General features: G+C 47.0%; 4 protein-coding genes across 4 annotated transcripts; all 4 read left to right on the top strand.

Annotated features, from left to right (window-relative positions):
* Positions 1-448: 448 nt before the first annotated feature.
* On the top strand, positions 449-2,504 carry LOC141995862 (gamma-crystallin B-like). The gene is made up of 3 exons (XM_074967315.1): positions 449-484; positions 1,203-1,442; positions 2,229-2,504. The coding sequence occupies exons 1-3, from the start codon at positions 449-451 to the stop codon at positions 2,502-2,504; spliced, it is 552 nt and encodes a 183-aa protein (XP_074823416.1).
* A 4,069-nt stretch (positions 2,505-6,573) lies between these two features.
* Positions 6,574-9,254, top strand: LOC141996168 (gamma-crystallin D-like). The gene is made up of 3 exons (XM_074968025.1): positions 6,574-6,609; positions 7,020-7,259; positions 8,979-9,254. The coding sequence occupies exons 1-3, from the start codon at positions 6,574-6,576 to the stop codon at positions 9,252-9,254; spliced, it is 552 nt and encodes a 183-aa protein (XP_074824126.1).
* Positions 9,255-16,795: 7,541 nt separating this feature from the next.
* LOC141995636 (gamma-crystallin C-like) lies at positions 16,796-18,580 on the top strand. The gene is made up of 3 exons (XM_074966895.1): positions 16,796-16,831; positions 17,227-17,466; positions 18,305-18,580. The coding sequence occupies exons 1-3, from the start codon at positions 16,796-16,798 to the stop codon at positions 18,578-18,580; spliced, it is 552 nt and encodes a 183-aa protein (XP_074822996.1).
* A 6,074-nt stretch (positions 18,581-24,654) lies between these two features.
* On the top strand, positions 24,655-26,348 carry LOC141995635 (gamma-crystallin B-like). Its single transcript, XM_074966894.1, has 3 exons — positions 24,655-24,690; positions 25,102-25,341; positions 26,073-26,348. Exons 1-3 carry the CDS (start codon positions 24,655-24,657, stop codon positions 26,346-26,348), a joined length of 552 nt encoding a protein of 183 aa, XP_074822995.1.
* Positions 26,349-26,580: the final 232 nt, after the last annotated feature.

The following is a 26,580-nucleotide window of genomic DNA, read 5'->3' as shown; positions in this document are numbered from 1 at the left end:
AAGTTTCTCCCTTTTCCTGAACTATGTTGTCTTCAATGTAAAAATGGCTGAGCTGACAGATCCAGGGCCCAGAACTGGTCACAATAGGAACCAAACCTGTTCCCCACTATACAAAACCTATGGACACTAGTACAAAGAGTGAATGAGCCCCCAGAGTCATGAGTTGGCTCTATGAGCAGAGAAAAAAACTTGTTAACATGTGCACACTTAGCACTGGTTATGAGGTATAAAAAGGCAGTTAACCTGCTGGAGTACTATGGCTTGCAGCCTGAATCCAGCTATGATGGGAAAGGTAAGAGAAACTTGTCTGGATTGGATTGTTCAGTATGTAAGACTGATGCCAGGGACCTGATTCTCTCATTTACATCAGAGTTAGGGAATGTCTATACGTACAGCGGTGCAGCTGTAACAATATGGCTGCGTCACTGCAGTCTGGTAGAGACGCTGCATGCCGATGGGAGAGCAAACCACCTCCGTGAGCGGCGTAAGTTCTCTTGGTGGGAGAGTGCTGTGCAGAGGAACACTTATGTCTTTGTAAGTTATGTCACTCAGGGGGGTGGAATATTCACAGCTGACATGAGCAATAGTGTAGACATAACCTTAGGGCATGTCTATACTTACCGGTAGATCGGCACTGCTGCAATAGATGCAGCGAGTGTCGATTTAGAAGGTTTTTTGAAGACACGCTAAATTGATGGGAGAGCACTCTCCCATCAATTTGTGTACTCCATTTCCCGGAGAATGGTAAGGGAAGACACAGCACAGTATAGCCACCGCGGTAAGTGGATCTAACTTCGTCAAATTCAGTTAGGTTATTCACATAACTGAAGTTGCACAACTTAGATGGATTTACTGTGGTACTGTACACCAGCCTTTAGTCTGTTAATGTCAAAGGAGTTACTCCTGATCTATACCAATAGGAGAGGAGAATCAAGAATGCAGACCTAGGGGAATTGGCATCTGTATTAATTCCTGGATATTAAACACTCAGAGCCTGACTATGCTCTCACTTACAGTCATGTAAATGAGGATCGATCCCACTGAAGTCACAGGACTATATCAATTTATCATCACTGTGAGTAAAATGTAAGGCCCAGACAATTCAGGCTTAGTGTGCTGGATGGAGAGAAATTGGAATGCCAGGACACAATCACACTGTATAGGATATTACTGAAAACTCTGCCCTTTGTTTCTCGCACTAGATCATTCTTTTCGAGGACAGAAACTTCCAGGGCCGCTCTGTTGAGTGCAGCAGCGACCGTTCAGATTTGCAAAGTCAGCTCAGCCGCTGTAACTCCGTCCGCGTGGAAAGTGGCTGCTTCATGCTCTATGAACGTCCCAACTTCCAGGGACAGCAGTTCTTTCTGAAACGGGGGGATTATCCTGACATGCAGTCTGGGAGTTTCAGCACCTCCATTAAGTCCTGCCGGATGATCCCACCTGTGAGTTCCATTTTGCTTTTAAAAAATGGCAACGTTGCCCAAGCCATCATCATAAGGCACTTGCTTGATCATTTTCAGCCAAGCTACTGAGGACTGAAAACGAGAACTGCTTTTTTCCTTCTAGTGGTCGTCCCTCCAGGAGGGCTGGGGGACATGGCAGGGAGAGGATAGGATACCTTGCACTACTACTGCCTGTTCAAGGCATGCTGCTATTCTGTGGTTAAGCCTATGGACAGTAAACGGCAACATACATTTTCCTCCCTTAGTTCAAAATGACAGTAATTTCTAGCAATTTAGAGGTACACTGGGCCCACTCCCCTCACACTGGTGTAAAATAAGGAGCAACTCACTGACGCCCACAGAGTTCCACCAGTGTGAGGGAGAATTGGGCATAATATTTTCTGTGACTCTTTAGAACAAAGTCACTTCTCGGTTTCCTTGATTCTGGGTCCGCTGAAGCCTGAGACCCTCTGAACTTACCACAGCTATGGGAGCACTTTGCTGCCTAAGGATTGGCCAGAGTTGTACCCATCTATCCTCTTGCACCTGGATGGGCTCCCTCCTTCCCGCCCCAGACATGCTCCCTGCACCAAGGGTGGGAGTCACGGCTGGCGTCGAGCTGAGCCTAAAGGGTGGATGCGCTGCCTTTGCAGCATTCAAGGATTCTCCTCCTCTGGAGAGCAGAGGCAGCTTTAAGCGTCCTTTGCATCACTGGAGCAGGGCACAGGGCTGATTCAGGACCCAGGACCACAGCAGTCTCATTTTCTGTCTCATTTTCTGTCACAGCACAGGGGCACCTACAGGATAAAGATCTATGAGAAGGAGGATCACAGAGGCAACATGGTAGAGTTAACCGAGGACTCGCCGCAAGTCATGGACCAGCTACGCTCCCCCGAGATGCTTTCTTGTTCTGTGCTGGACGGGCACTGGATCCTTTACGAATTGCCGAATTACAGAGGGCGCCAACACCTGCTGAGGCCAGGGGAGTACAGGAGATGCAGCGAGTGGGGCTCTATGAGTGGCAAAGTCGGCTCTTTGAGACGTGCCACTGATCTTTACTGAATCAAGGTGCCTTTTGCCTGGAAAGGTCTCAATGAATAAAATGCTTTAAGAACCACTGTGCTCTCAGTGTGCTGTTGTAAGTGTACTAAGGGGAACGTCGAGGCTTGTCTTATGTTCTTGGGCTACGGTATCATCTTCTGATCCAAAAGTTGTCCCTCTTCTTTCCCTGCCCTCCCCCAGCATTGCATAGCTACTTCCAGCACAAAGTGCCCGACGCCAAACACAGAGCTCAGGCCTAGGCAGCGACAGTCGGGAGTACGGGGCCACCTCCAGGGCTGTGAAGGCCTCACACCCAGAATGCAGTGCAGGAGTCTGAGCAAGAAACTGAAACATCCAGGACTCGGGCCATAGAGAGGAGGACAGCTGCAGAGCTGTGCTTTAGACCATAATCCTCCAGCCCACCCCTGGCCAGAGATTTGGAGCGAGGACTAGAGGGGCCCTGGGCTGAGCGCCAGCCTTCACTCCCTGGACAGAGGTCCCTGGGAGCATCACCAGGGAGCAGCAGCCAGAGCCCCCTCAGCCACAGAGCTGGGCACCCAGGTGATGGCAGGAATCAGCCACATCCCCGTCTCAGCCAAGGGGTAGCACCAGCCACAGACCTCGCACCAGCCAGGGGCCGAACTTCCAGCCAGAGTTACCTGAGCACCGATCCAGGGCTGAATTAACTAGTCATAGGCACCACAGGCCTGGGTTGAGGGCCCCAGCTCCTGGAATTATCTGATTATACTGGCACTTACAGTGTGTAACAAAAGCTGAGGTTTCTGTCCCAGAGGTGTGTAAAGCAAAGCTTGAAAATATGACCCAGGTGAAACCAATTCAGAGACGTCTGCAGCGAGCCTGAAACAATAGGTCTGAGGGGATTGAACAGCCCCATGCACTTGTGTGAAAAATCTACACCTCTGAGCGACACAGTTATACCCACCTAACCCCTTGCGCAGACAGCGCTATGTCAGCAGTAGAGCTTCCTCCTTGACAGAGCTACTGCCTCTCGGGAAGGTGGATTAACTACATTGAGCTACAAGGTGGATTAACTACATGTTGGTGCTGGAGTGTCTGTATTACAACACTACAGCAGCACAGCTGAGCTGATGCAGCATGTTTAGTGTCGCCCTGCCTCTAGACAGACTGCCCCAAACCTGTTGGCATTCTGGAAGCATTCAGCATGGCCTCTGGGGGACAGCATGAGGCCCTGATCCAGCAAAACACTTAAGCTTGTGCTTAACTGAAGCTCCTGAAGAGTCCCATTAACAAAATTACATATGTGCTTAAGTGCTGTGCTGTATTGGAGCTTGTATTGAACAGCCTGTCATGGGGTTCACTCTGCACTCTGGGTTCCTCTTTGTGGCTACATCTGGGGATCAGCTCTCGCACGGTCTGGCACTGCCTTCCGTCAGTTACCCTTTTTTCTGTCTTGATGACTAAGAGTGCTCCCTCTTCATGCTTGGCCCTTTGGCTAGGTCACCATATATTTCATATACTCACTTCCAGAGTATCAAAGTCTCTCCAGACCAGCTGTCCAGTTGATGTCTCCCACAAGCCTGTGCCACTTGCCACTGGCTGGTAGGGGAACCCAGGCACACAGAAACTCGGCTTAAATGTAAAAAGAGCCCCTCTAACACCTATCATCCAATCTTTGAAAAAATTCATGCCAGCAAATGCTTTTTAAAAAGTATTAAGTATACAGATGACAGTAGCCATGATATACACAAACCAAAAAAGGTTAGCAGCAATCAAAGTAAAAAACAAAATGGTCAAACACTTTATAGTACAACTTGATAAGTAAATCAGCTGTGAATGCAAAATTAGGAGAAGTTATCAGTGTACTGATAAAAAGAATCTCACTCTAAGCTTACCATTGTTCTGGACTTGAATTACGTATTCAGAGGAGCTGTGTTAATGCTGGCATAATGGGCTCAGAACAAATATCAGGTTACCAATAACCAATCAAATTCAGTACTATGTGGCAAATGCTAAATAATCTTGCCAAACAGTTTAACAAAGTGGACATCGTTAAAATTAAGGCATACACACAAAAAGTGTCCCTAATTAACAGAAGACAAACAAACAACCCAGACAGTTATCCTAGCAATCAATAATGCAGCAGACACAGGACCGCCCTGGCCATGGGATACCATTTTGAAAACTATTCCTGCAACAGATTTCACTTGAGGCCAGCAACAATCACAATAAGGCAAAAAGCCTTCAAAAACAGGATGTGAAGTTAGGACCCCTTTGGGAACAAGCCTCCAGCCAAAACATGAATGTAGGTCAAAACTTCGATATAAAGCAAGAACTCCTCTGTGTAAAATCAAAAAATGGTTTAGTATGGGTGGCACAACAAAATATGCAAACAGATCTGCTCTTATGGGTGCATGGGCCCACCCCAAACAGGCAGAGGCCAAAGACAGGTTGGCAACAATGGAAAAAGGACCTGAAGATGCTTCTTATCTGTGCCAGACACAATCCAGCTTTCAAAGAAGGTAAAAAAACTCTTCTGAGATAGGTCCTTAACACCAAGGGGTAACAAGTATGTGCCAGTTGTTGTCAATGCTTTCTCACACTGGGAGGAGGAAGCCTTACACACTAAATATGTGATTGCCCTAATGACCGGACGTTCCCGTCAAAAAATGGACTCCTGGTAACCCTACTTTTCCCCCAGTGAGGCCTGATGGGAAGACCAGTGAGAGTGTGGAAGGATATAATTAACCCAGTTCCAGCCTATCTGGCCACAGAGGCCCTGTCAGAAGCCTGGGTACAGGACTTGCAGGTGGAGATTTTGCAGCTACAGAGGAGTGTGGTGGGAGAGAGGACGGGAAAGTATAAAAGACCAAGGCATGGTTTGATGCCAAAGGAGACCTGACTGAGCACCAAGGGGGATCTAAAGTCATCATCCAGGATCAGGCTCCCTGCCTGCCTTTCCCAAAGATAAAGCGATACAGTCTGTGCTTAGAGTTGGCTCCATTGACCCCTCCATATACTTCTTAGCCCTGGGAGGTATTAGTAAAGCAATACCCCTCACTTAAGAATTTAAAGCAACTAGAAACTGAGAGCCCTACCCCCATCTCCATTCAGTTTACAAGCTTCAGCTTTGTTAGATATGTCTCCGGGAGCATAGCAATGGCAGCATTCTCTTTACGCATTGAATATATTTTTTCTTTGAATAGGGTTACTGAAACCCTTTATGTTTCAGGACACACATTTAGTTCTCAGAGCCATCACTGTTAAAATATAAAGTCACTAAGTGAATGAGACACTGAAAATTTTCCTGCGCAGTAAACAGCTTTTGAATATCTAAGCAGCGAAAGTTATATAATCCAGGGGTAGAGAGTAGCTTCCCAGTACATATTCTACAGGCATGGGAAGGAAATTCCCAGCATGAAGATAGAAAGAGGGATTAAATAAAGTGAAAAAATAAGTGAAAACAGAAAAAGATTGTGGTGAGAGAAATATACATTAGTACCATACAATGATCACATGTGGGGATGCAGAACAGCCCTGTGTGGCTGCAGGTGCAGATGGACACTGCACACCTACTGCTCATCTCATGCTGGTCTCTGAGGAGGCCATTCCAGACTCCTGCTGACCCCAAAGATACTGAATAGGTAAAACACGCGTGACGTCTACCAAAGCCCTTTTGACGTACACATTTCTGTTTTTATCTCCCTACTTTCTATTTTGTTGTTTGAACCCTCTTCTGTCTTTATTGTCCCACTTATGCATTCACTAGTAAAAATGCAACTGCAGAGACTCTATAGAAAAGGATTGTGATGGCATCGACATCCAGTCCCCTCTGTCACTGGGCCAGAAGTTTCTCTCTTTTCCTGACCTATGTTGTCTTCAATGTAAAAATGGCTGTGCTGACAGATCTAGGGCCCAGAACTGGTCAGTGGTAACAATAGGAATAAAACCTGTTCCCCACTACACAAAAACTATGGACACTAGTACAAAGAGTGAATGAGACCTCAGAGTCACGAGCTGGCTCTATGAACAGAGAAAATACTTTTGTTAACGTGTGCACACTTAGCACTGGTTGTGAGGTATAAAAAGGCAGATGCCCAGCTGAAGTACTATGGCTTCCAGCCTGAATCCAGCTACGATGGGAAAGGTAAGAGAAACCTGTCTGGACTGGATTGTTTGGTATGTCAGTCTGAAGCCAGGGATCTGATTCTCCTCTCATTTACATCAGAGTTAGTCTCTTAATGTCAAAGGAGTTACTCCTGGCCTATAGCAGTAGGAGAAGAGAACAAGAATGCAGAGTGAGGGGACCTACTGCCTCTATTAGTCGCTGTATATTATTCTCTCAGAGCCCAATTCTGCTTTCGCTTACACTTGTGTAAATGAGGATCAATTCCACTGAAGTCAAAGGAGTATATCAATTTATCATCATTGTGAGTAAAATGTAAGGCCCAGACACTGCAGGCTTAGTGTGCTGGACGGAGAAAAATTGGAATGCCAGGACGCTGTCACACTGTATAGGATGTTACTGAAAACTGTGCCATTTGTTTCTTGCACTAGATCATCCTTTTCGAGGACAGAAACTTCCAGGGCCGCTCCGTTGAGTGCAGCAGCGACCGTTCAGATTTGCAAAGTCAGCTCAGCCGCTGTAACTCCGTCCGCGTGGAAAGTGGCTGCTTCATGCTCTATGAACGTCCCAACTTCCAGGGACAGCAGTTCTTTCTGAAACGGGGAGATTATCCTGACATGCAGTCTGAGGGTTTCAGCACCTCCATTAAGTCCTGCCGGATGATCCCACCTGTGAGTTCCATTTTGCTTTTAAAAAACAGCAACGTTGTCCAAGCCACCATCATAAGGCACTTGCTTGATAGTTTTCAGCCGAGCTACCAAGGACTGTAAACGAGAACTGCTTTCTTCCTCCTAGTGGTCATCCCTCCAGGATGGCTGGGGGACATGGCAGGGAGAGGACAGGAAACCTTCCACTACTACTGCCTGTTCAGGGTGTGGGTATAGCTGTACTTTGGTTAAGAATATAGACAGTGACCAACAACATACTTTGAGTTAAGATGGGAAAATTTTTCCATAACTTCTGGGGATTTGGAGATACACTGGGCCCACTCCCCGCAAACTGGTGTAAAATAAGGAACAACTCATTGAAGCCCACAGAGTTCCACCAGTGTGAGGGGAGATTTCGGCCCAATATTTTCTGTGACTCTTTAGAACAAAGTCACTTTTCTGTTTCCTCGATTCTGGGGCTGCTGAAGCTTGAAACGCCCTCCAGCAGAACTTAGTGTAGCCTATGGCAACAGTTCTCAAGTAGGGGTCCGAGGCCCCCTGGGGGCCCACGAGCAACTTTCAGGGAGCCCTCCAAGCAGGGTGGGTATTAGATTCACTGGGGCCCAGGGCAGAAAGCCAAAGCCCCACCACCCATGCCTGAAACTGAAGCCAGAGCAGCTGAGCTTCGCAGGGCCCAGAGATAATTTCCCTGCTTGCTACCCTCTAATGCCAGCCCTGGCTTTTATATGCAGAAAAACAGTTGTTCTGGCACAAGGGGCCATGGAGTTTTTACAGCATGTTAGGGGGGCCTCTCATGGGGCAAGTGTGCCCCATCCCTTCTTGGGATAGGGTGAGGGTAATTATGGCCCCACGGCTGAATCTGTACAATCACCCCTTGTCTTGGGATAGCTTGGCCTACGTATAAATGTCAGTGTGGCTGCCCTCCCTTCTCCAACAGGTCCCAGCTCAGGGCCCTAACAGTGGCAGGAATGCTGACCACTGAGTCAGTGGGGAATCCATCCAAAACACACAGACACCACTTGGTACAATGCCTCATCCCCATGAGCTACTTCCTACCCTGTCCCTGGTGTAGTAGTCCTGGAATCTCTGATGTCCACAAGCTCCTCAGCCTGTGCGGCCCTCTGCAGCTCCATTGCTCCTTGGGTGTCTGCAGGAGCTTGGGTGTTCTCTTGGTCTTGGCATCTCTGGTTTCCACCTTCTGGGGCCTCAGCACCTTCCTCCTCAGCAGTCCACCCCATATGAGCTGGGCTGGGCTGCTCCCTTTTATACCTGGTCTCCAGATGGAGCATGCCCAGCAGGGCCGAGGCTGAGTGACCTCCTTTGCCCAAGGAGTAGAGTTAACCCTTGCAGTACTAGCATGGGGCAAGCACGCCCTGTCACAGGGTCTCAGAAAGAAAAAGATTGAGAACCCCAGGCCTATGGGAGCACTGTGCTGGCTGAGGAATGGCCAGCATTGTACACTGCAGCCCTGTCCCCTTGTGCCTGGTTGGGCTCCCTCCTCCCCACCCCAGACATGCTCCCTGCACCAAGGGTGGGAGTCACGGCTGGCGTAGATCTGAGTCAAAAGGGTGGATGTGCTGCCTTTACAGCATTCAAGGATTCTCCTCCTCTGGGGAGCAGAGGCAACTTTAAGCATCCTTTGCATCACTGGAGCAGGGCACAGGGCTGATTCAGGACCCAGGACCACAGCAGTCTCATTTTCTATCTCATTTTCTGTCACAGCACAGGGGCACCTACAGGATAAAGATCTATGAGAAGGAGGATCACAGAGGCAACATGGTAGAGTTAACCGAGGACTCGCCGCAAGTCATGGACCAGCTACGCTCCCCCGAGATGCTTTCTTGTTCTGTGCTGGACGGGCACTGGATCCTTTACGAATTGCCGAATTACAGAGGCCGCCAATACCTGCTGAGGCCAGGGGAGTATAGGAGATTCAGCGAGTGGGGCTCTATGAGTGGCAGAGTCGGCTCTTTGAGACGTGCCACTGATCTTTACTGAATCAAGATGCCTTTTGCCTGCAAGGGTCTCAATGAATAAAATGCTTTAAGAACCACTGTGCTCTCAGCGTGCTGTTGTAAGTGTATTAAGGGGAACTTCGAGGCTTGTCCTGTGTTCTTGGGCTATGGTATCATCTTCTGATCCAAAAGTTGTCCCTCTTCTTTCCCTGCCCTCCCCCAGCATTGCATAGCTACTTCCAGCACAAAGTGCCCGACGCCAAACACAGAGCTCAGGCCTAGGCAGCGACAGTCGGGAGTACGGGGCCACCTCCAGGGCTGTGAAGGCCTCACACCCAGAATGCAGTGCAGGAGTCTGAGCAAGTAACTGAAACATCCAGGACTCGGCCCATAGAGAGGACGTCAGCTGCAGAGCTGTGCTTTAGATCATAATCCTCCAGCCCACCCCTGGCCAGAGATTTGGAGCGAGGACTAGAGGGGTCCTGGGCTGAGAGCCAGCCTTCACTCCCTGGCCAGAGGTCCCTGGGAGCCTCACCAGGGAGCAGCAGCCAGAGCCCCTTCATCCACCAGGCATGGAGCGGACAGAGCTGGGCACCCAGGTGATGGCAGGAATCAGCCACATCCCACTCCCAAACGAGAGGCAGCACCAGTCACAGCACTTCCCCCAGCCAGGGGCCGAACCTTGGGGCCAGAGTTACCTGAGCACCGATGCAGGGCAGGGCAGGACTAACTAGCCATAGGCACCACAGGCCTGGGTTGAGGGCCCCAGCTCCTGGAATTATCTGATTATACTGGCACTTACAGTGTGTAACGAAAGCTGAGGTTTCTGTCCCAGGGGTGTGTAAAGCAAAGCTTGAAAATATGACCCAGGTGAAACCAATTCAGAGACGTCTGCAGCCAGCCTGAAACAGTAGCTCTGAGAGGACTGAACAGCCCCATGGACCTCAATGTGGGGTTAACTGCAGGAACCACCAAGACCAGCCCAGCAGAGGACTGTGGAAGGCAGGAAGAGAAGAATGCTGCTGGCCCAGTCCACCCATCCAAGCAGATACACCCAGGCTCAAGGGCGAGACCTGGAAGCTACCCTACTCCTATCCCTTCATCTCAGGGTGGGAGGGACTAAGGACCCCTGTTGTCCCTGCAGGTGGAGAGCCCTTGCTCCCTGGGGAGGGCAGAGGCCCATGCTTTTGGTGGGGAGTCATACAGAGCATTCGCCAGGGTAATGGAGGGGGAGCCATGCAGCGCTCCCCAGCCATACCAGCAGGAGGTGTACTTTGAATCTGAAAAGACTGTTGCTTACAGTAAGATGAGTCCTGATCCCTGACTCTCTGCATGGACAGTGGTGCGAGTTCAGAGTTTTAGAAAGACTGTAATCTAGTCTATAAAACTACAAGGTTATCTGTATGTACAGCTATCGGTGTATTAGAGACAAGATTAAATACAGAAAACAAGAGCAAAGGCAACAAGACATTCAGTTTTAGCCTGACCCCTCACGCTACAGTACGGTCCTTTCATGGGGACTCCATGGGTCAGGCCAAGTTGAGTTTTGCACTTAGATCAACAATTCAAGCTTTTTTTCTGTGCCAGAAGCCTAGCAATGTAACAAGATGTTACACAGTATCATCACCAATAGCCTGTTTCCAGTACATTGTACAGTCATATGGTTGACTAAGGACTGGTCTACACGACAGACTTACATCAGTATAACTACATCATTCAGGGGTGTGAAAAATCCTCACCTCTGAGCGACACAGTTATACCCATCTAACACCTCGTGCAGACCGCGCTATGTCAGCGGGAGAGCTTCCCCCATTGACATAGCTACTGCCTCTCGGGGAGGTGGATTAACGACACCGACTTTCCTGTTGGTGTTGGAGTTCCTGCATTACAACACTACAGCAGCACAGCTGAGCTGATGCAGCATTTTTTGTCTAGACCAGCCCTATTTCAATAGAAATCTCTAGACAGACTGCCCAAAACGTGTTGGCATTCTGGAAGCAATTGGCATGGCCTCTGGGGACAGCGTGAGGCCCTGGTCCAGCAAAACACTTAAGCGTGTGCTTAATTGAAGCTCATGAATAGTCCCACTGACAAAGTTACATATGTGCTTAAGTGCTGTGCTATATTGGAGCTTGTGTTAAACAGCCTGTCGTGGGGTTCACTCAGCGCTGGGGGTACCTCTTTGTGACTACATCTGGGGAGCAGCTCTCGCCCGGTCTGGCAACCCCTTCCGTCAGTTACTCACGCTGCGACTCTTCTTTCTGTCTTTATGACTCAGGGTGCTCCCTCTTCCTGCTTGGCCCTTTGGCTAGGTCACCATACAGTCCCCACTTCCATGGTATCAAAGTCTCTCCAAACCAGCTGTCCGGTTGATATCTCCCACAATCCTGTGCCACTTGCCACTGGCTGGTAGGGAAACACAGGCACACAGAAATGCTGCCTAAATGTAAAAAGAGCCCCTCTAGCACATGGCATACAATCTTTAAAAAAATGCATGCCAGCAAAATTTTTAAAAAAGTATTAGATATACAGGTGACAGCAGCCACCATATACACAAACCAAAAAAGGTTAGCAGCAATCAGATTAAAAAGCAAAATGGTCAAACACTTTACAGTACAACTAAAAAAGTAAGTAAGTAAGAAAAGTAAGTCAGCTGTGTATGCAAAATTAGGAGAAGTTATCAGCGTACTGGAAAAAAAATAGCACTCTAATCTTATCATTGTTTTGAACTTGAATTATGTATTCAGAGGAACTGTGTTAATACTGGCATAATGGGCTCAGAACAAATATCGGGTTACCAGTAACGGGGAAATCAAATTCAGTACTATGTGACAGTTGACCTAGCAGTCAATAATGCAGCAGACAAAGGACCGCCCTGGCCATGGGATACCATTTTGAAAACTGTCCCTGTAACAGATTTCACTTGAGGCCATCAACAAATCGAAATTAGGAAAAAAGTGGAGAGGCTACAAAGAATTCAAAAACAGGATGTGAAGTTAGGATCCCTTTGGGAACAAGCCTTCAGCCAAAACACGAATGAAGGTCAAAATTTAGTAATAAAGCAAGAACTCCTCTGTGTAAAATCAAAAAATGATTTAGTATGGGTGGGACCATAAAATATGCAAAAAGATCTGCTCTTATGGGTGCATGGGCCCATCCCAAACAGGCAGAGGCCAAAGACAGGTTGGCAACAATGGAAAAGGGACCTGAAGATGCTTCTTATCTGTGCCAGACACAATCCAGCTCTCAAAGAAAGTAAAAAAGCTCTTCTGACATAAGTCCCAGAGGTTCATGGAAAGGAGATCAAATCAACTGTACTGGGGAGCTGCCCTTATCACCAAGGGGGAACAAGTATGTGCTAGTTGTTGTCAATGCTTTCTCACATTGGGAGGTGGTGGACTTCCACACTAAATTTGTGACTGCCCTCATGAGAGCAAAACAATTGGTGGGCAATGTGTTCTGCAGAGCGGGGAGGGGCCTAAGGCTATTGACTCGGACAATGATTTGTGGGGTCAGTTGTCAAAGAAGTGTGCACCCAGCTGGATGTAGAGCAAAAGGTTCCCTTTCCCTGTCAGTCAGCCAGCAGCAGGACAGGTTGAGTGAATGAATAAGACAATCAAAAAGAAAAGAAAAAAAAGAGGTGCTGCAACAGGCAGCAATGAGCTGTAGCCCATGAAAGCTTGCACTCAAATAAATTGGTTAGTCTCTGAGGTGTCAAACGTCCTCCTCATGCTTTTTACTGGTATTAATGCGTTTCAGAGATAGGGATGCAAATCCACAGCCTTTTCCCCCAATGTGGCCTGATGGAAAGACCAGTGAGAGTGTGGAAGGATATAATTAACCCCGTTCAGTCTATCTGGCTAGAGAAGCCCCGTCAGAAGCCTGGGTACAGGACTTGCAGATGCAGATTCTGCAGCTACAGAGGAGTGTGGTGGCGAGAGAGGACAGGAAAGTGTATAACACCAAGGCATGGTCTGATGCCAAAGGAGACCTGACTGAGCACCAAGTGGGATCTAAAGTCATCATCAAGGATCCAGCTCCCTGCAAGCCTTTCCCAAAGGCAAAGTGGTCTGGTCCATGCTTAGGGTTGGCTCCACTTAACCCTTCCATATAACCTCATAGTCCTGGGAGGTATTACTAAAGTAATACCTCTCACTTTAGAATGTAAAGCAACTAGAAACAGAAACAGCCCTACCCCATCTCAGTTTACAAACTTCAAGTTTGTCAGATGTGTCTCCGGGAGCATAGCAATGGCAGCATTCTCTTTACGCATTGAATATATTTTTTCTTTGAATAGGGTTACTGAAACCCTTTATATTTCAGGACACACCTTTAGTTCTCAGAGCCATCCTTGTTAAAATATAAAGCCGCTTAGTGAATGAATGAGACATTGAAAATTTTCCTGCGCAGTAAACAGCTTTTGAATATCTACGCAGCCAAAGTTATATAATCTGGGGGTAGAGAGTAGCTTCCCGGTACATATTCTACAGGCATGGGAAGGAAATTCCCAGCATGGAGACAGAAAGAGGGATTAAATAAAGTGAAAGAAAAAGATAGTGGAGAGAGAAATATATGTTAGTACCATACCATCAAAAAGAAATATTTTTATCAAGTGTGTAGTTTTGGACTGTTTTTTAACCAGAGGGGGCAGGCGAAACTTGGAGATCCTCACAGCCCCTGGGGTTCTGAACATTACAATTATAGTAGTCATCTATTACCAACCAATAAAACCCACATATACTTTAGTCCATCAGGAAGCACCAACTAATAAAGCAATGATGATAGATCGATTTTACATTGATGCTCCTTCTACATGATTTAAGGCAATAGGAAGTAAATTGTTAATAATTTTATAACCCTTCAGCCCCAATGAGAGAGAAAAAAAGAGAAAAAAAACTAACATCAATATCAGCTAGCACCCAACTTGTTTACAGCAAACATATCCGATTTCAGAGAGCAATAGATAAATTCCATACACTCTGATCATTCCATAGACATCTTGTCTTGCAAAGGGGAGTCTGCAGAATTTGGAGGTATTTTTCTTCCTCCTAAGGGGAAATGAATGATACTATCCCCATTCTTAATATAGAGCTTAGCCACGTATTTAATAAACTTCCTAGCCAATTGTTTCACTTAGTAAAAAGTTGCCCTCAATCCAACTACATCACGGCATAATCTTGAGAGAGCAGTATTTTAATTGCTGGTTCTTCCCATAACCACTCCATGTCTCTCTCTGGATTTCTGCAGTATTAGCTTCTTAGTGGTAAGCTTCAGGAGCTTTACAATCAAACGCTCTAAGCCGACTTCCAAGAGCTGACTGGGGGGCAAGGGTCCGGTATGCCCATTCTATATCAAAATAAAAAGCTATTGGAAAATCCTACAATTTAGCAATCTACGGACAAATTCAGAAGGTTTGCCTTTCTCTATTCCCTCAGAGACACCCACAGTCCTCATGTTACATGGTCTAGAGTGGCTTTCTAGACCAATTAGTTTTGTCTTGATATCATTACAGCTCTTGATAACCTGTTATTTGTTCTCTTTAAAATCGTCTTCCACTTCAGAAAGTCTGTTCTGCTTCACCAGTCTGTCTGGCTAGAGCTTGCAGCGCACTCAGTCTCGGTCATGGTGCTCTGTCGGATGGAAACTGTAGATTTAATTTCAGCAGTGTGAGTGGCAACCTTTGTTGTTACAGCTATCCGCCCTATCCCATGAGGCTCAGGTACCATTTGTTTGGATAAGTGGGGAGGTAGCTCTCCTCTGTTTTTTCCATACTTTTAGATTTGGAGAAGCAGCAGCAGAGCTTGAGGGCATCTTGGACACCTCGATCACAGTGCCCTGTGATGTTCAGGGCTGTACTTCTTGACTGAAAAGCAGCATATGCTACCATCTGGCACACTGCCTTGTTGGTCAAGACATTACCTTGATGGGTTGTTATGGCTATAGAAATGATGCTCCGAAACAGACAATTCCAAACCACGTTAGGAAATAAACTGAATGCTTAGGGGATCCAGAAGAACAGGATCCCTCAGAGATCTGTCCTTGCCCCTACTTATATCCAATATGTTTTCAAACGACTGTCTCCAACTACCTCAAGGCCACTCAAGTGTGCAGATGACATCTGTCTAATGTCAAGAGAAAAACTTCAAAAAGACTGTGGACAATTTGAACCAAGATACAGCAGACAACCCTTAGGACTGGAAGAAGTGAAGACTTAATCTCAGTATGTCAAAGACAGTGTTGTCATGGTTTCATCTCACTCAAGCTAATGCTTCACAAGAACTCAACCTGTTCTTGAATGGAGAATGACTGGCTCATGACCCAAAGCCAGCATATCTAGGAGTCACTCTAGCTTTCATGCTTACCCATAACACCCAAACCACCAAGAGAGCACAGAAAATTAACAGCAGAAATGGCCTCTTAAAGAAGTTTGCGGGCTCAAGTTGAGGAGCTAATGTGCAAGCACTGGACAGTTCAGCAGTAACTTTCTGCTACTCACTTGGGCAACACTGTGCTCCTGTGTGGTTAAACTCTTACCACACCATGCTAGTTGATGTGCTATTGAATCAAATGATGAGAATAACATTTATAACCAGGGACTACAGGACCAACAAACACTGATTGGCTACCAGTCTTTTCTAATATCCTTCCTTCTAACATCAGGCATAATATTGCAGCGAAGAACCTCCTTGACACAATCCAGAAGATAATCACCAGGGCCACTTTTCAAAGATACAATGCCTCGCCACTGACTCATCATCAGAACTCCAATCTGCACTATGTTACTCAACTGCTCCACGGTGGACGCTGTGACACTGTGGTGAGCAGAATGGGAACGAGCTGCTCCCTGTCTACGAAATTTCTCTCTCATCACTCATCCTGATGGAAGACCTCCTGCCTTCAGGCTGCCACATTATCTGTGGTACAAGCTCAACCATTTCAGATGTGAGGAAGAGAGGTGTGTGGATACTGACCACACCTGGGGATCCAGAACAGCCCCGTGTCGCTGCGGGTGGGGATGGACGCTGCGCACCTACTGCTCATCTCATGCGGGTCTCTCAGGAGGCCATTCCAGACTCTGTACTGCTGACCCCAAAGCTCCTGAATGGCTAAAACACGCGAGATGTCTACCTAAGCCCTTTTGACATTCTTTTGACGTACACATTTTTGTTTTTATCTCCCTACTTTCTATGTTGTCGTTTGAACCCTCTTCCATCTTTATTGTACTACTTGTGCATTCACTAATAACAATGCAACTGCAGAGACTCTAAAGAAAAGGATTGTTGATCCCATCACATCCAGTCCCCTCTGTCACTTGGCCAGAAGTTTCTCCCTTTTCCTGAACTATGTTGTCTTCAGTGTATAAATGGCTGAGCTGACAGATCCAGGGCCCAGAACTGCTCACTGGTAACAATAGGAATCAAACCTGTTCCCCACTGCACAAAAACTATGGACACCAGTACAAAGAATGAATGAGACCCCAGAGTCATGAGTTGGCTCTATGAGCAGAGAAAAGACTTTTGTTAACGTGTGCACACTTAGCATTGGTTGTGAGGTATAAAAAGGCAGTTGCCCGGCTGGAGTACTATGGCTTGCAGCCTGAATCCAGCTACGATGGAAAAGGTAAGAGAAACCTGTCTGGACTGGATTGTTTGGTATGTCTGTCTGAAGCCAGGGAGCTGATTCTCCTCTCATTTACAACAGAGTTAGCCAGGGACCTGATTCCCCTCTCATTTACATCAGAGTTAGTCTCCTGATGTCAAAGGAGTTACTCCTGGCCTATCCCAGTAGGAGAGGAGAATCAAAAATGCAGAGTGCGGGAACCTACTGCCTCTATTAGTCCCTGTATATTAAACTCTCACAGCCCAATTCTGCTTTCACTTACACTTGTGTAAGTAAAATGTAAGGCCCAGACATTTCATGCTTACAGTGCTGGACGGAGAAAAATTGGAATGCCAGGATGGAGTCACACTGTATAGGATGTTACTGAAAACTGTGCCGTTTGTTTCTTGCACTAGATCATTCTTTTCGAGGACAGAAACTTCCAGGGCCGCTCCGTTGAGTGCAGCAGCGACCGTCCGGATTTGCAAAGTCAGCTCAGCCGCTGTAACTCCGTCCGCGTGGAAAGTGGCTGCTTCATGCTCTATGAACGTCCCAACTTCCAGGGACAGCAGTTCTTTCTGAAACGGGGAGATTATCCTGACATGCAATCTGAGGGTTTCAGCACCTCCATTAAGTCCTGCCGGATGATCCCACCTGTGAGTTCCATTTTGCCTCTTTTTTTTTTCCTTCCAAAAATGGTAACATTGCCCAAACCACCATCATACGGTTCTTATTTGATCATTTTCAGCCGAGCTACTGGGGACTGAAAACGAAAACAGCTTTCTTCCTCCTCGTGGTCGTCCATCCAGGATGGCTAGGGGAACATTCAAGGGATAGGACAGGAAAGCTTCCACTGCTACTGCCTTTTCAGGGCCTGGATGCAGCTCTCATTTGGTTAAGTCTATGGACAGTAAATGACAACATACTTTGAGTTAAGAAGGGAAAAGTTTTCCATAACTTCTGGGGATTTGGAGATACACTGGGCCCACTCCCCTCACACTGCTGTAAAATAAGGAATAATCAGTGATGCCCACAGAGTTACACCAGTGTGAGGGGAGAATTGGGCTCCAATATTTTCTGTGACTCTTTAGAACAAAGTCACTTCTCAGTTTCCTTGATTCTGGGGCTGCTGAAGCCTGAAACAGCCCCCAGCAAACCTTGGCATAGCCCAGGAGACCACTGTGCTCACTGAGGATTGGCCAGCATTGTACACTCAGCCCCGCCCTCTCTTGCACTTTGATGGGCTCCCTCCTCCCGACTCCAGACATGCTCCCTGCACCAAGGGTGGGAGTCACGGCTGGTGTAGGTCTGAGTCAAATGGGTGGATGAGCTGCCTTTACAGCATTCAAGGATTCCCCTCCTCTGGGGACCAGAGGCAGTTTTAAGTGCCCTTTGCATCACTGGAGCAGGGCACAGGGCTGACTCAGGGCCCAGAATCACAGGCAGACAGCCTGCTGCAGTCACTCTATTACCCTGTCTCGTTTTCTGTCACAGCACAGGGGCACCTACAGGATAAAGATCTATGAGAAGGAGGATCACAGAGGAAAGATGGTAGAGTTAACCGAGGACTCTCCGCAAGTCATGGACCAGCTACGCGCCCACGAGATGCTCTCTTGTTCTGTGCTGGACGGACACTGGATCCTTTACGAATTGCCGAATTACAGAGGCCGCCAATACCTGCTGAGGCCAGGGCAGTACAGGAGATTCAGTGAGTGGGGCTCTATGAGTGGCAAAGTCGGCTCTTTGAGACGTGCCACTGATCTTTACTGAATCAAGACTCCTTTTGCCTGGAAGGGTCTCAATGAATAAAATGCTTTAACAGCCATTGTGCTCTCAGCGTGCTGTTGTAAGTGTACTAAGGGAAACGTCAAGGTTTGTCCTGTGTTCTTGGGCTACAGTATCATCTTCTGAACCAAACGTTGTCCCTCATCTTTCCCTGCCCTCCCCCAGCATAGCATAGCTACTTCTAGCACAAAGTCAGTCAGCTCAGTATGGAAAATTAACAGAAGTTATCAGTGTGCTGATTAAAGAAAAAAAATCTCACTCTAAGCTGATCTTTGTTCTGGACTTCAATTAATGCTAGCCTAGTGGGCCCTGAACAAATACCAGGCTACCAATAAAAGATAAATCAAACTCAGACCCATGTGGCAAATGCTAAATGCCAAACAGTTTGACAAAGTGGACAGAGACTTAGACTTTAAGGTTAGAAGGAACCATCATGATCATCTAGTCTGATCTCCTGCACATTGCAGGCCACAGAACCTTACCCACCCACTCCTGTACTAGACACACAACCTGTGGCTGAGTTACTGAAGTCCCAAAATCATGATTTAAAGACTTCTCGTTACAAAGAATCCACCTTTTAAACTAGTTTAAACTTGTAAGTGACCCATGCCCCATGCTGCAGAGGAAGGCAAAGAACCCCAGAGTCTCTGCCAATCTGACCCAGGAGAAAATTCCTTCCCGACCCCAAATAGGGAAAGAATTCTATGTAGTAATTGAGAGCCCGCTCCATAAAGTGTCTCATCACTGGCCATTGGAGACATCTGCTGCCAGTAGCTGCACATTGGCTACATGCCATTGTGTAGGCAGTCTCATCATACCATCCCCTCCATAAACTTATCAAGCTCAGTCTTGAAGCCAGTTAGTTTTTTTTCCCTCCCACTGCTCCCCTTGGAAGTCTGTTCCAAAACTTCAGCTCCTCTGATGGTTAGAAACCTTCATCTAATTTCAAATTTAACCTTTTTAATGGCTAATCTATATCTATTTGTTCTTGTGTCAACATTGGCATTTAATTAAAAAAACTCCTCTCCCTCCCTGGTATGTATTCCTCTGATGTATGTGTGAAGAGAAATCATAGCTCCCCCGGCCTTCATTTGGTTACACTGAGTCTCCCCTCAGAGGGTAGGTTTTCCATTCCTCAGATCATCCTAGTAGCCCTTCTCTGCACCTGCTCCAGTTTGAATTCATCTTTCTTAAATGTGAGAGACCAGAACTGAACAAAATATTCAGGATGAGGTCTCACTAGTCCCTTGTATAATGATACGAGCACTTCCCTAACTCTACTGGAAATACCTCGCCTGATGCATCCTACGACTGCATTGGCCTTTCTCACGGCCGCATCACACTGGCAGCTCATAGTCATCCTGTGATCAACTAATGCACCCAGGTCTTTCTCCTCCTCTGTCACTTCCAACTCAAAAGTCCCAAGCTTATAGCAAAATTTCTTGTTAGTCCTTAAGTGCATGTCCTTGCACTTTGCACTATTAAATTTCATCCCTTTTCTAGTACTCCAGTTTTCATGGTCATGTATGATATTCCAGCCCTCCTCTGTATTAGCAATGTCTCCCAATTTTGTGTCATCCACAAATTTCATTAGCACATTCCCACTTTTTGTACCAAGGTCAATAATAAAAATGTTAAATAAGATTGGTCCCAAGACCGATCCCTGAAGAACTCCAGTAGTAACCTCACTCCAGGCTGACAGTTCACCTTTCAGTATGTCCCATTGTAGTCTCTCCTTTAACCAGTTCCTTATCCATCTTTCAATTCTCATATTAATCCCCATCTTCTCCAATTTAACTAATAATTTCCTATGTGGAACTGTATCAAATGCCTTACTGAAATCCAGGTAAATTAGAGCAGATAGATTAGATCTACTGAATTTCCTTTGTCTAAAAAAGTCAGTTATCTTCTCAAAGAAGGAAATAAGGTTGGTCTGGCATGATCTATCTTTTGTAAAACCATGTTGTATTTTCCCCCTGTGACGTTCCCCTGGTATTATCTGGACCAGTGATCTGCTAGGTCACTCCAATCCTCGACTCTGGGAGCCAGCCCTACCCTGCTCCGCTGTGAGAACCCCCACTCCTGGGCTGTTCACGCACAGCCTCTAGCATGTAAGCTGCTCCCAGCTACATGAGTGAGCACATTTGGCCAGCCGCTGCTTGGATTGTGTAACTGAATGACACTAGCCAGTATCTCTGGTCCCAGACACAACCCTAGAAACCTCTGTTTTGCAGTGTCCAGTTATGCCCGCTGGACGCTGAAAGCTTGTATGAGTTCATCAATTTAATAAAGAAATTGATATGTACCAGGCTTGTTATTCCAAGGGGAGTCTCTGACATGCTTCAAACCAAGTGCACTGCTTCAGGTAGAACAAAAACAAATTTATTAATTACACAGGATAGATTTTAAGAGATTAAAGTCAGATCTGGTCAAATGAAATAAAAGCAAAACGCATTCTAAGCTGATCTTAACACTTTTGGTGCCCATACAAACTTAGATGCGTCTCACCACAGGCTGGCTGGTTGCCCTTCAGCCAGGCTCTCCCCTTTGATCAGTGCTTCAGTTGCTCGGTGGTGGTGTCTGCTGGTGGAGGTAGGAGAGAGAGAGCATGGCAAATGTCTCTCCCTTTTATCCTGTTCTTTCTGCCCTCTTGGCTTTGCCTCCCGCTCTTCAGAGTCAGGTGAGCATTACCTCATCATAGTCCCAAACTGACCAAAGGAAGGAGGGTGACTCACTTGAGAGTCCAACAAATCCTTTGTTGCTGCCTAGGCCAGTGTCCTTTGTTCATAGAATCATAGAATATCAGGGACCTCAGAAGGTCATCTAGTCCAACCCACTGCAGGACCAATCCCCAATTTTTGCCCCAGATCCCTAAATGGCCCCCTCAAGGATTGACCTTACAACCCTGGGTTTAGCAGGCCAATGCTCAAACCACTGAGCTATCCCTCCCCCTGTGAGGCTGGGCTAGGTTTGTCCCATACGTGCCCTGATGAGGTGTTAACTACCCCTTTGCTCTTGGAGAGTTTTGCCTGGGCTTCTTTTAAGCCATGAGGACACATTTTCAGCCTCATAACTACATACATGAATTTACAATCTATAACATTACTATAACAACAATGCTCAGCGCATCACGAGCCTTCCAAAGACACCCACATGACAAACTTTGCATTGGATACCACACAATCATATTATAAGGATGAACATGGGGTGTATGGTGTTCCCCCGAGGTACAGAGTGTTCCTTCCCCCCCACCCGCCCCATTACCTTTATGTCCCTAACTACTTTCTCTTTCAAAATTTGTTCCAAGACCTTATAAACAATTAAGATCAAACTAATAGGCCTGAAGTTTCCTGGATCACTTCTCTCCCCCGGCTCCTCCCCGACACACACACACACACACACACACTTCTTAAAAATAGGAACCATATTAGTAATTCTCCAGTCATAGAGTACGACCCCTGAACTTAAAGATTCATTAAAAATCTTAGCTATTGGGTTTGAAATTTCATGTACCAGTTCCTTTAATATTCTTGAATGGGGATTATCCGGGCCCCCCAGTTTAGTCCCATTAAGCTGTTTGAGTCTGAATTCTACCTCAGATATGGTAATTTCTACTTCCATATCTTCGTTCCCAATAGACACCCTGCCTCTACCCCTAAGTTCCTCATTAGCCTTATTAAACATTGAGGCATGTTGGGCCATGCCTAGATTATCTTTAATCTCCACCCCATCCTCAGTGTTTAGCAGTCCCACTTCTTCTTTCCTTGGTTTTTTTTTTTATATGGTTATAGAACCTTTAACTGTTGGTTTTAATTTTCTTTGCGACGTCCAACTCTGCTTGGCTTTTGGCAGGTCCCACTTTATCCCTACACATTCTGATCTCCAAAAAGTAGCTTTTCTTGCTGAACCATCCCATCTTCCATTCCTTGTAGGATTTCTGCTCTCTCTTAATCACCTGTTTGAGATGCTTGCTCATCCAGCTTGGTCTTCTACCCTTTCCTACAATTTTTCCCCCTTGCTTGCTGCACCCAGGAGCCACTATTATAAAAGAAATGTTACTCCACAATATCTGGAAAATTATATCTGTAGCTAGACTAATATTTTATATTTTAATTTCCCACCTGTGCCACTCTGCACCTCTCCGAGGCTTGTGGTTTGGTGGGCAACATTGACCCCTGCCATCCGAAACTACAACGATGTTCAAAGTGGGGGGTATGGTCCTCTGGCTCCACCACTTCTGGCGCCATTGATGGGACGTGCCTTGCCACTGATGCATCAGCAGAACACCAATCTGGACTATGCTACCGACCAGCTCCATGGTGGATGCTGTCACACTGTAGCAAGCAGAATGGGAACGAGCTGCTCCCTCTCTAAGGCATTGTCCACACTACACAGTTTTGTCGGAAATCTCTGTTGTTTTGCCGAAACAATAAAACCACGTGGACAACAGACATGGAGCTTTTTACAGCAAAGTTAAAGCGACAAAGTGTCAGTGTAGACGCTGCTGTTCATTATGTTGCCATAACTGGCCTCCCCCAGTATCCCACAATGCCCACCGTGACCACTCTGCTCACTGTTTTGAACTCAGCTGCCCTGCAGGCATGTGCAAGCTTTGACATTCCACAGTGTGGAGAGCTCAAAGAGCTGATGAGGATGCTGCTCCTGGCAGCTGAGGAGGCTGTGGGAGAACTCGGAGGGAATCACAGAACCATTAATGTGGAATTGGCAGGCAGACAGAGCAAACTGCTTCTACGGGGGCGGGAGGGGACGAAGAATGCTGTGCAGATCCAGAGGCTGATGTGGAGGGGGAGGGATGTCCCCCACCCACAGGATTGGTTGCTCAGGCTGCTGTCTGAACTTAGAGCGACAGCATGCCAACACACTCCCCCCGCACACACACACAATCACTCACACACTTCCCCAACACACACTCTGTTTCTCTCTCTCTCTCACACTCACACACACACACACTCCCTGTCACACACTGTTCCCCTACTAACCCACATACACTTCAGCTGAAAAACGTCTGGCAATCTAGTAGGCTGCCCATGGAGTGATGGGATTGACAAACCTGCATCATGTGACACTGTATCTACCCCATGAGGCATTGTAAACCCTTCCCAAAACCTTACGGTCAGTTGCACAGTGGGATAGCTACCCACAGTGCACTGCTCTGTATTGGTGCAAGAGCTGCTAGTGTGGATGGGCTCTGCTGACAGAAGGACCATAATGAGGACATGCAACAGTGGTTTCATGAAAGCCCTTTAATTAAACGGCCTAACTTTTGTCGACAAAACTCTGTAGTGTAGACAAGGCTCGAGAAACTCCTTCTCCCCATTCAGCCTGATGGAAGACTGCCTGGCCTTGGGCTCCCACACTATGTATGGTGGAAACAACCATTTGAGATGGGGGGGTGAAGACGTGTGCTGGAAATGACCACACCTGGGGACTCAGAACAGCCCTGTGAGGCTGCGGGTGGACGTGGACACGGCACACCTACTGAACAGCTGATCATCTCGTGCTGGTCTCTCAGGAGGACGTTCCAAACTCTATACTGCTGACCGCAAAGCTATTGAATGGCTAAAACACGTGTGATGTCTACCGAAGACCTTTTGACATTATTTTTGATGTACACATTTCTGTTTTTATCTCCCTACTTTCTATTTTGTTGTTTGAACCCTCTTCCATCTTTATTGTACCACTTCTGCATTCATTAACAACAATGCAACTGCAGAGACTCTATAGAAAAGGATTGTGATGGCATCAACATCCAGTCCCCTCTGTCACTCGGCCAGAAGTTTCTCCCTTTTCCTGAACTATGTTGTCTTCAATGTAAAAATGGCTGAGCTGACAGATCCAGGGCCCGGAACTGGTCACTGGTAACAATAGGAATCAAACCTGTTCACTGCTACACAAAAATTATGGACACTAGTACAATGAGTGAATGAGCCCCCAGAGTCATGAGTTGGCTCTATGAACAGAGAAAAGACTTTTGTTAACTTGTGCACACTTAGCATTGGTTGTGAGGTATAAAAAGGCAGTTGCCTGGCTGGAGTACTATGGTTTGCAGCCTGAATCCAGCTACAATGGAAAAGGTAAGAGAAACCTGTCTGGACTGGATCGTTTGGTATGCCAGGCTGAAGCCAGGGATCTGATTCTCCTCTCATTTACATCAGAGTTAGTCTCTTAATGTCAAAGGAGTTACTCCTGGCCTATCCCAGTAGGAGAGGAGAATCAAGAATGCAGAGCGAGGGGACCTACTGCCACTATTAGCCCCTGTATATTATTCTTAGAGAGTCTAATTCTGCTATCACTTACACTTGTGTAAATGAGGATCAATTCCACTGAAGTCAAAGGAGTATATCAATTTATCATCACTGTGAGTAAAATGTAAGGCCCATACACTGCAGGCTTAGTGTGCTGGACGGAGAAAAATTGGAATGCCAGGACGCTGTCACACAGTATAGGATGTTACTGAAAACTCTGCTGTTTCTGTTTCGCACCAGATCATCCTTTTCGAGGACAGAAACTTCCAGGGCCGCTCTGTTGAGTGCAGCAGCGACCGTCCGGATTTGCAAAGTCAGCTCAGCCGCTGTAACTCCGTCCGCGTGGAAAATGGCTGCTTCATGCTCTATGAACGTCCCAACTTCCAGGGACAGCAGTTCTTTCTGAAACGGGGAGATTATGCTGACATGCAGTCTGAGGGTTTCAGCACCTCCATTAAGTCCTGCCGGATGATCCCAACAGTGAGTTCCATTTTGCTTTTAAAAAATGGCAACGTTGCTCAAGCCACCGTCATGAGGAACTTGCTTGATCATTTTCAGCCGAGCTGCCGAGGATTGTAAACGAAAACTGCTTTCTTCCTCCTAGTGGTCATCCCTCCAGGATGGCTGCGGGGACATTGCAGGGATAGGATAGGATACCTTGCACTACAAGAGCCTGTTCCAGGCCTGGGTGAAGCTGTCCTGTGGTTAAGAATATGGACAGTAAAGGACGACATACTTTGAGTTAAGAAGGAAAAATGTTTCTGTAACTTCTGGGGATTTGGAGATACACTGGGCCCACTCCCCTCACACTGCTGTAAAATAAGGAGTAACTCCCTGAAGGCCACAGAGTTCCATCAGTGTGAGGGGAGAATTGGGCCCAATATTTTCTGTGACTCATTAGAACAAAGTCACTTTTCTGTTTCTTTGATTTTGGGCCTGCTGAAGCCTGAAATGCCCCCCAGCAGAACTTAGTGTATCCTACAGCTTAGTGTAGCCTATGGGTGGGAGCCACGGCTGGCGTAGGTCTCAGTCAAAGGGGTGGATGCGCTGCCTTTGCAGCATTCAAGGATTCCCCTCCTCTGGGGACCAGAGGCAGTTTTAAGCTCCCTTTGCGTCACTGGAGCAGTGCAGAGAGCTGACTCAGGGCCCAGGATCACAGGCAGACAGCCTGCTGCAGTCACTCTATCACCTTGTTTCATTTTCTTAAATAGCACAGGGGCACCTACAGGATAAAGATCTATGAGAAGGAGGATCACAGAGGCAAGATGGTAGAGTTAACCGAGGACTCTCCGCAAGTCATGGACCAGCTACGCGCCCACGAGATGCTCTCTTGTTCTGTGCTGGACGGACACTGGATCCTTTACGAATTGCCGAATTACAGAGGCCGCCAATACCTGCTGCGGCCAGGGCAGTACAGGAGATTCAGTGAGTGGGGCTCTATGAGTGGCAAAGTCGGCTCTTTGAGACGTGCCACTGATCTTTACTGAATCAAGACACCTTTTGCCTGGAAGGGTCTCAATGAATAAAATGCTTTAACAGCCATTGTGCTCTCAACGTGCTGTTGTAAGTGTACTAAGGGGAACGTCAAGGTTTGTCCTGTGTTCTTGGGCTACGGTATCATCTTCTGAACCAAACGTTGTCCCTCATCTTTCCCTGCCCTCCCCCAGCATAGCATAGCTACTTCCAGCACAAAGGACCCAAAGCCAAACACAGGGCTCA

Source organism: Natator depressus, chromosome 11 (genome assembly GCF_965152275.1).
Source record: "Natator depressus isolate rNatDep1 chromosome 11, rNatDep2.hap1, whole genome shotgun sequence".
NCBI lineage: Eukaryota > Metazoa > Chordata > Testudines > Cheloniidae > Natator > Natator depressus.
Note: the sequence above shows the minus strand (reverse complement) of the source record. Positions and strands in the feature narration are given on the sequence as shown.

Excerpts from the sequence above, each read along its gene's own strand:
- LOC141995862 (XM_074967315.1), top strand. The coding sequence starts at position 449 with ATGCCGATGGGAGAGCAAACCACCTCCGTGAGCGGC. Across the intron at positions 485-1,202 it reads AAACCACCTCCGTGAGCGGC|ATCATTCTTTTCGAGGACAG; the intron begins GTAAGTTCTCTT and ends TTCTCGCACTAG. Across the intron at positions 1,443-2,228 it reads CCTGCCGGATGATCCCACCT|CACAGGGGCACCTACAGGAT; the intron begins GTGAGTTCCATT and ends TTTCTGTCACAG.
- LOC141995635 (XM_074966894.1), top strand. The coding sequence starts at position 24,655 with ATGGTTTGCAGCCTGAATCCAGCTACAATGGAAAAG. Across the intron at positions 24,691-25,101 it reads ATCCAGCTACAATGGAAAAG|ATCATCCTTTTCGAGGACAG; the intron begins GTAAGAGAAACC and ends GTTTCGCACCAG. Across the intron at positions 25,342-26,072 it reads CCTGCCGGATGATCCCAACA|CACAGGGGCACCTACAGGAT; the intron begins GTGAGTTCCATT and ends TTTCTTAAATAG.
- LOC141996168 (XM_074968025.1), top strand. The coding sequence starts at position 6,574 with ATGGCTTCCAGCCTGAATCCAGCTACGATGGGAAAG. Across the intron at positions 6,610-7,019 it reads ATCCAGCTACGATGGGAAAG|ATCATCCTTTTCGAGGACAG; the intron begins GTAAGAGAAACC and ends TTCTTGCACTAG. Across the intron at positions 7,260-8,978 it reads CCTGCCGGATGATCCCACCT|CACAGGGGCACCTACAGGAT; the intron begins GTGAGTTCCATT and ends TTTCTGTCACAG.
- LOC141995636 (XM_074966895.1), top strand. The coding sequence starts at position 16,796 with ATGGCTTGCAGCCTGAATCCAGCTACGATGGAAAAG. Across the intron at positions 16,832-17,226 it reads ATCCAGCTACGATGGAAAAG|ATCATTCTTTTCGAGGACAG; the intron begins GTAAGAGAAACC and ends TTCTTGCACTAG. Across the intron at positions 17,467-18,304 it reads CCTGCCGGATGATCCCACCT|CACAGGGGCACCTACAGGAT; the intron begins GTGAGTTCCATT and ends TTTCTGTCACAG.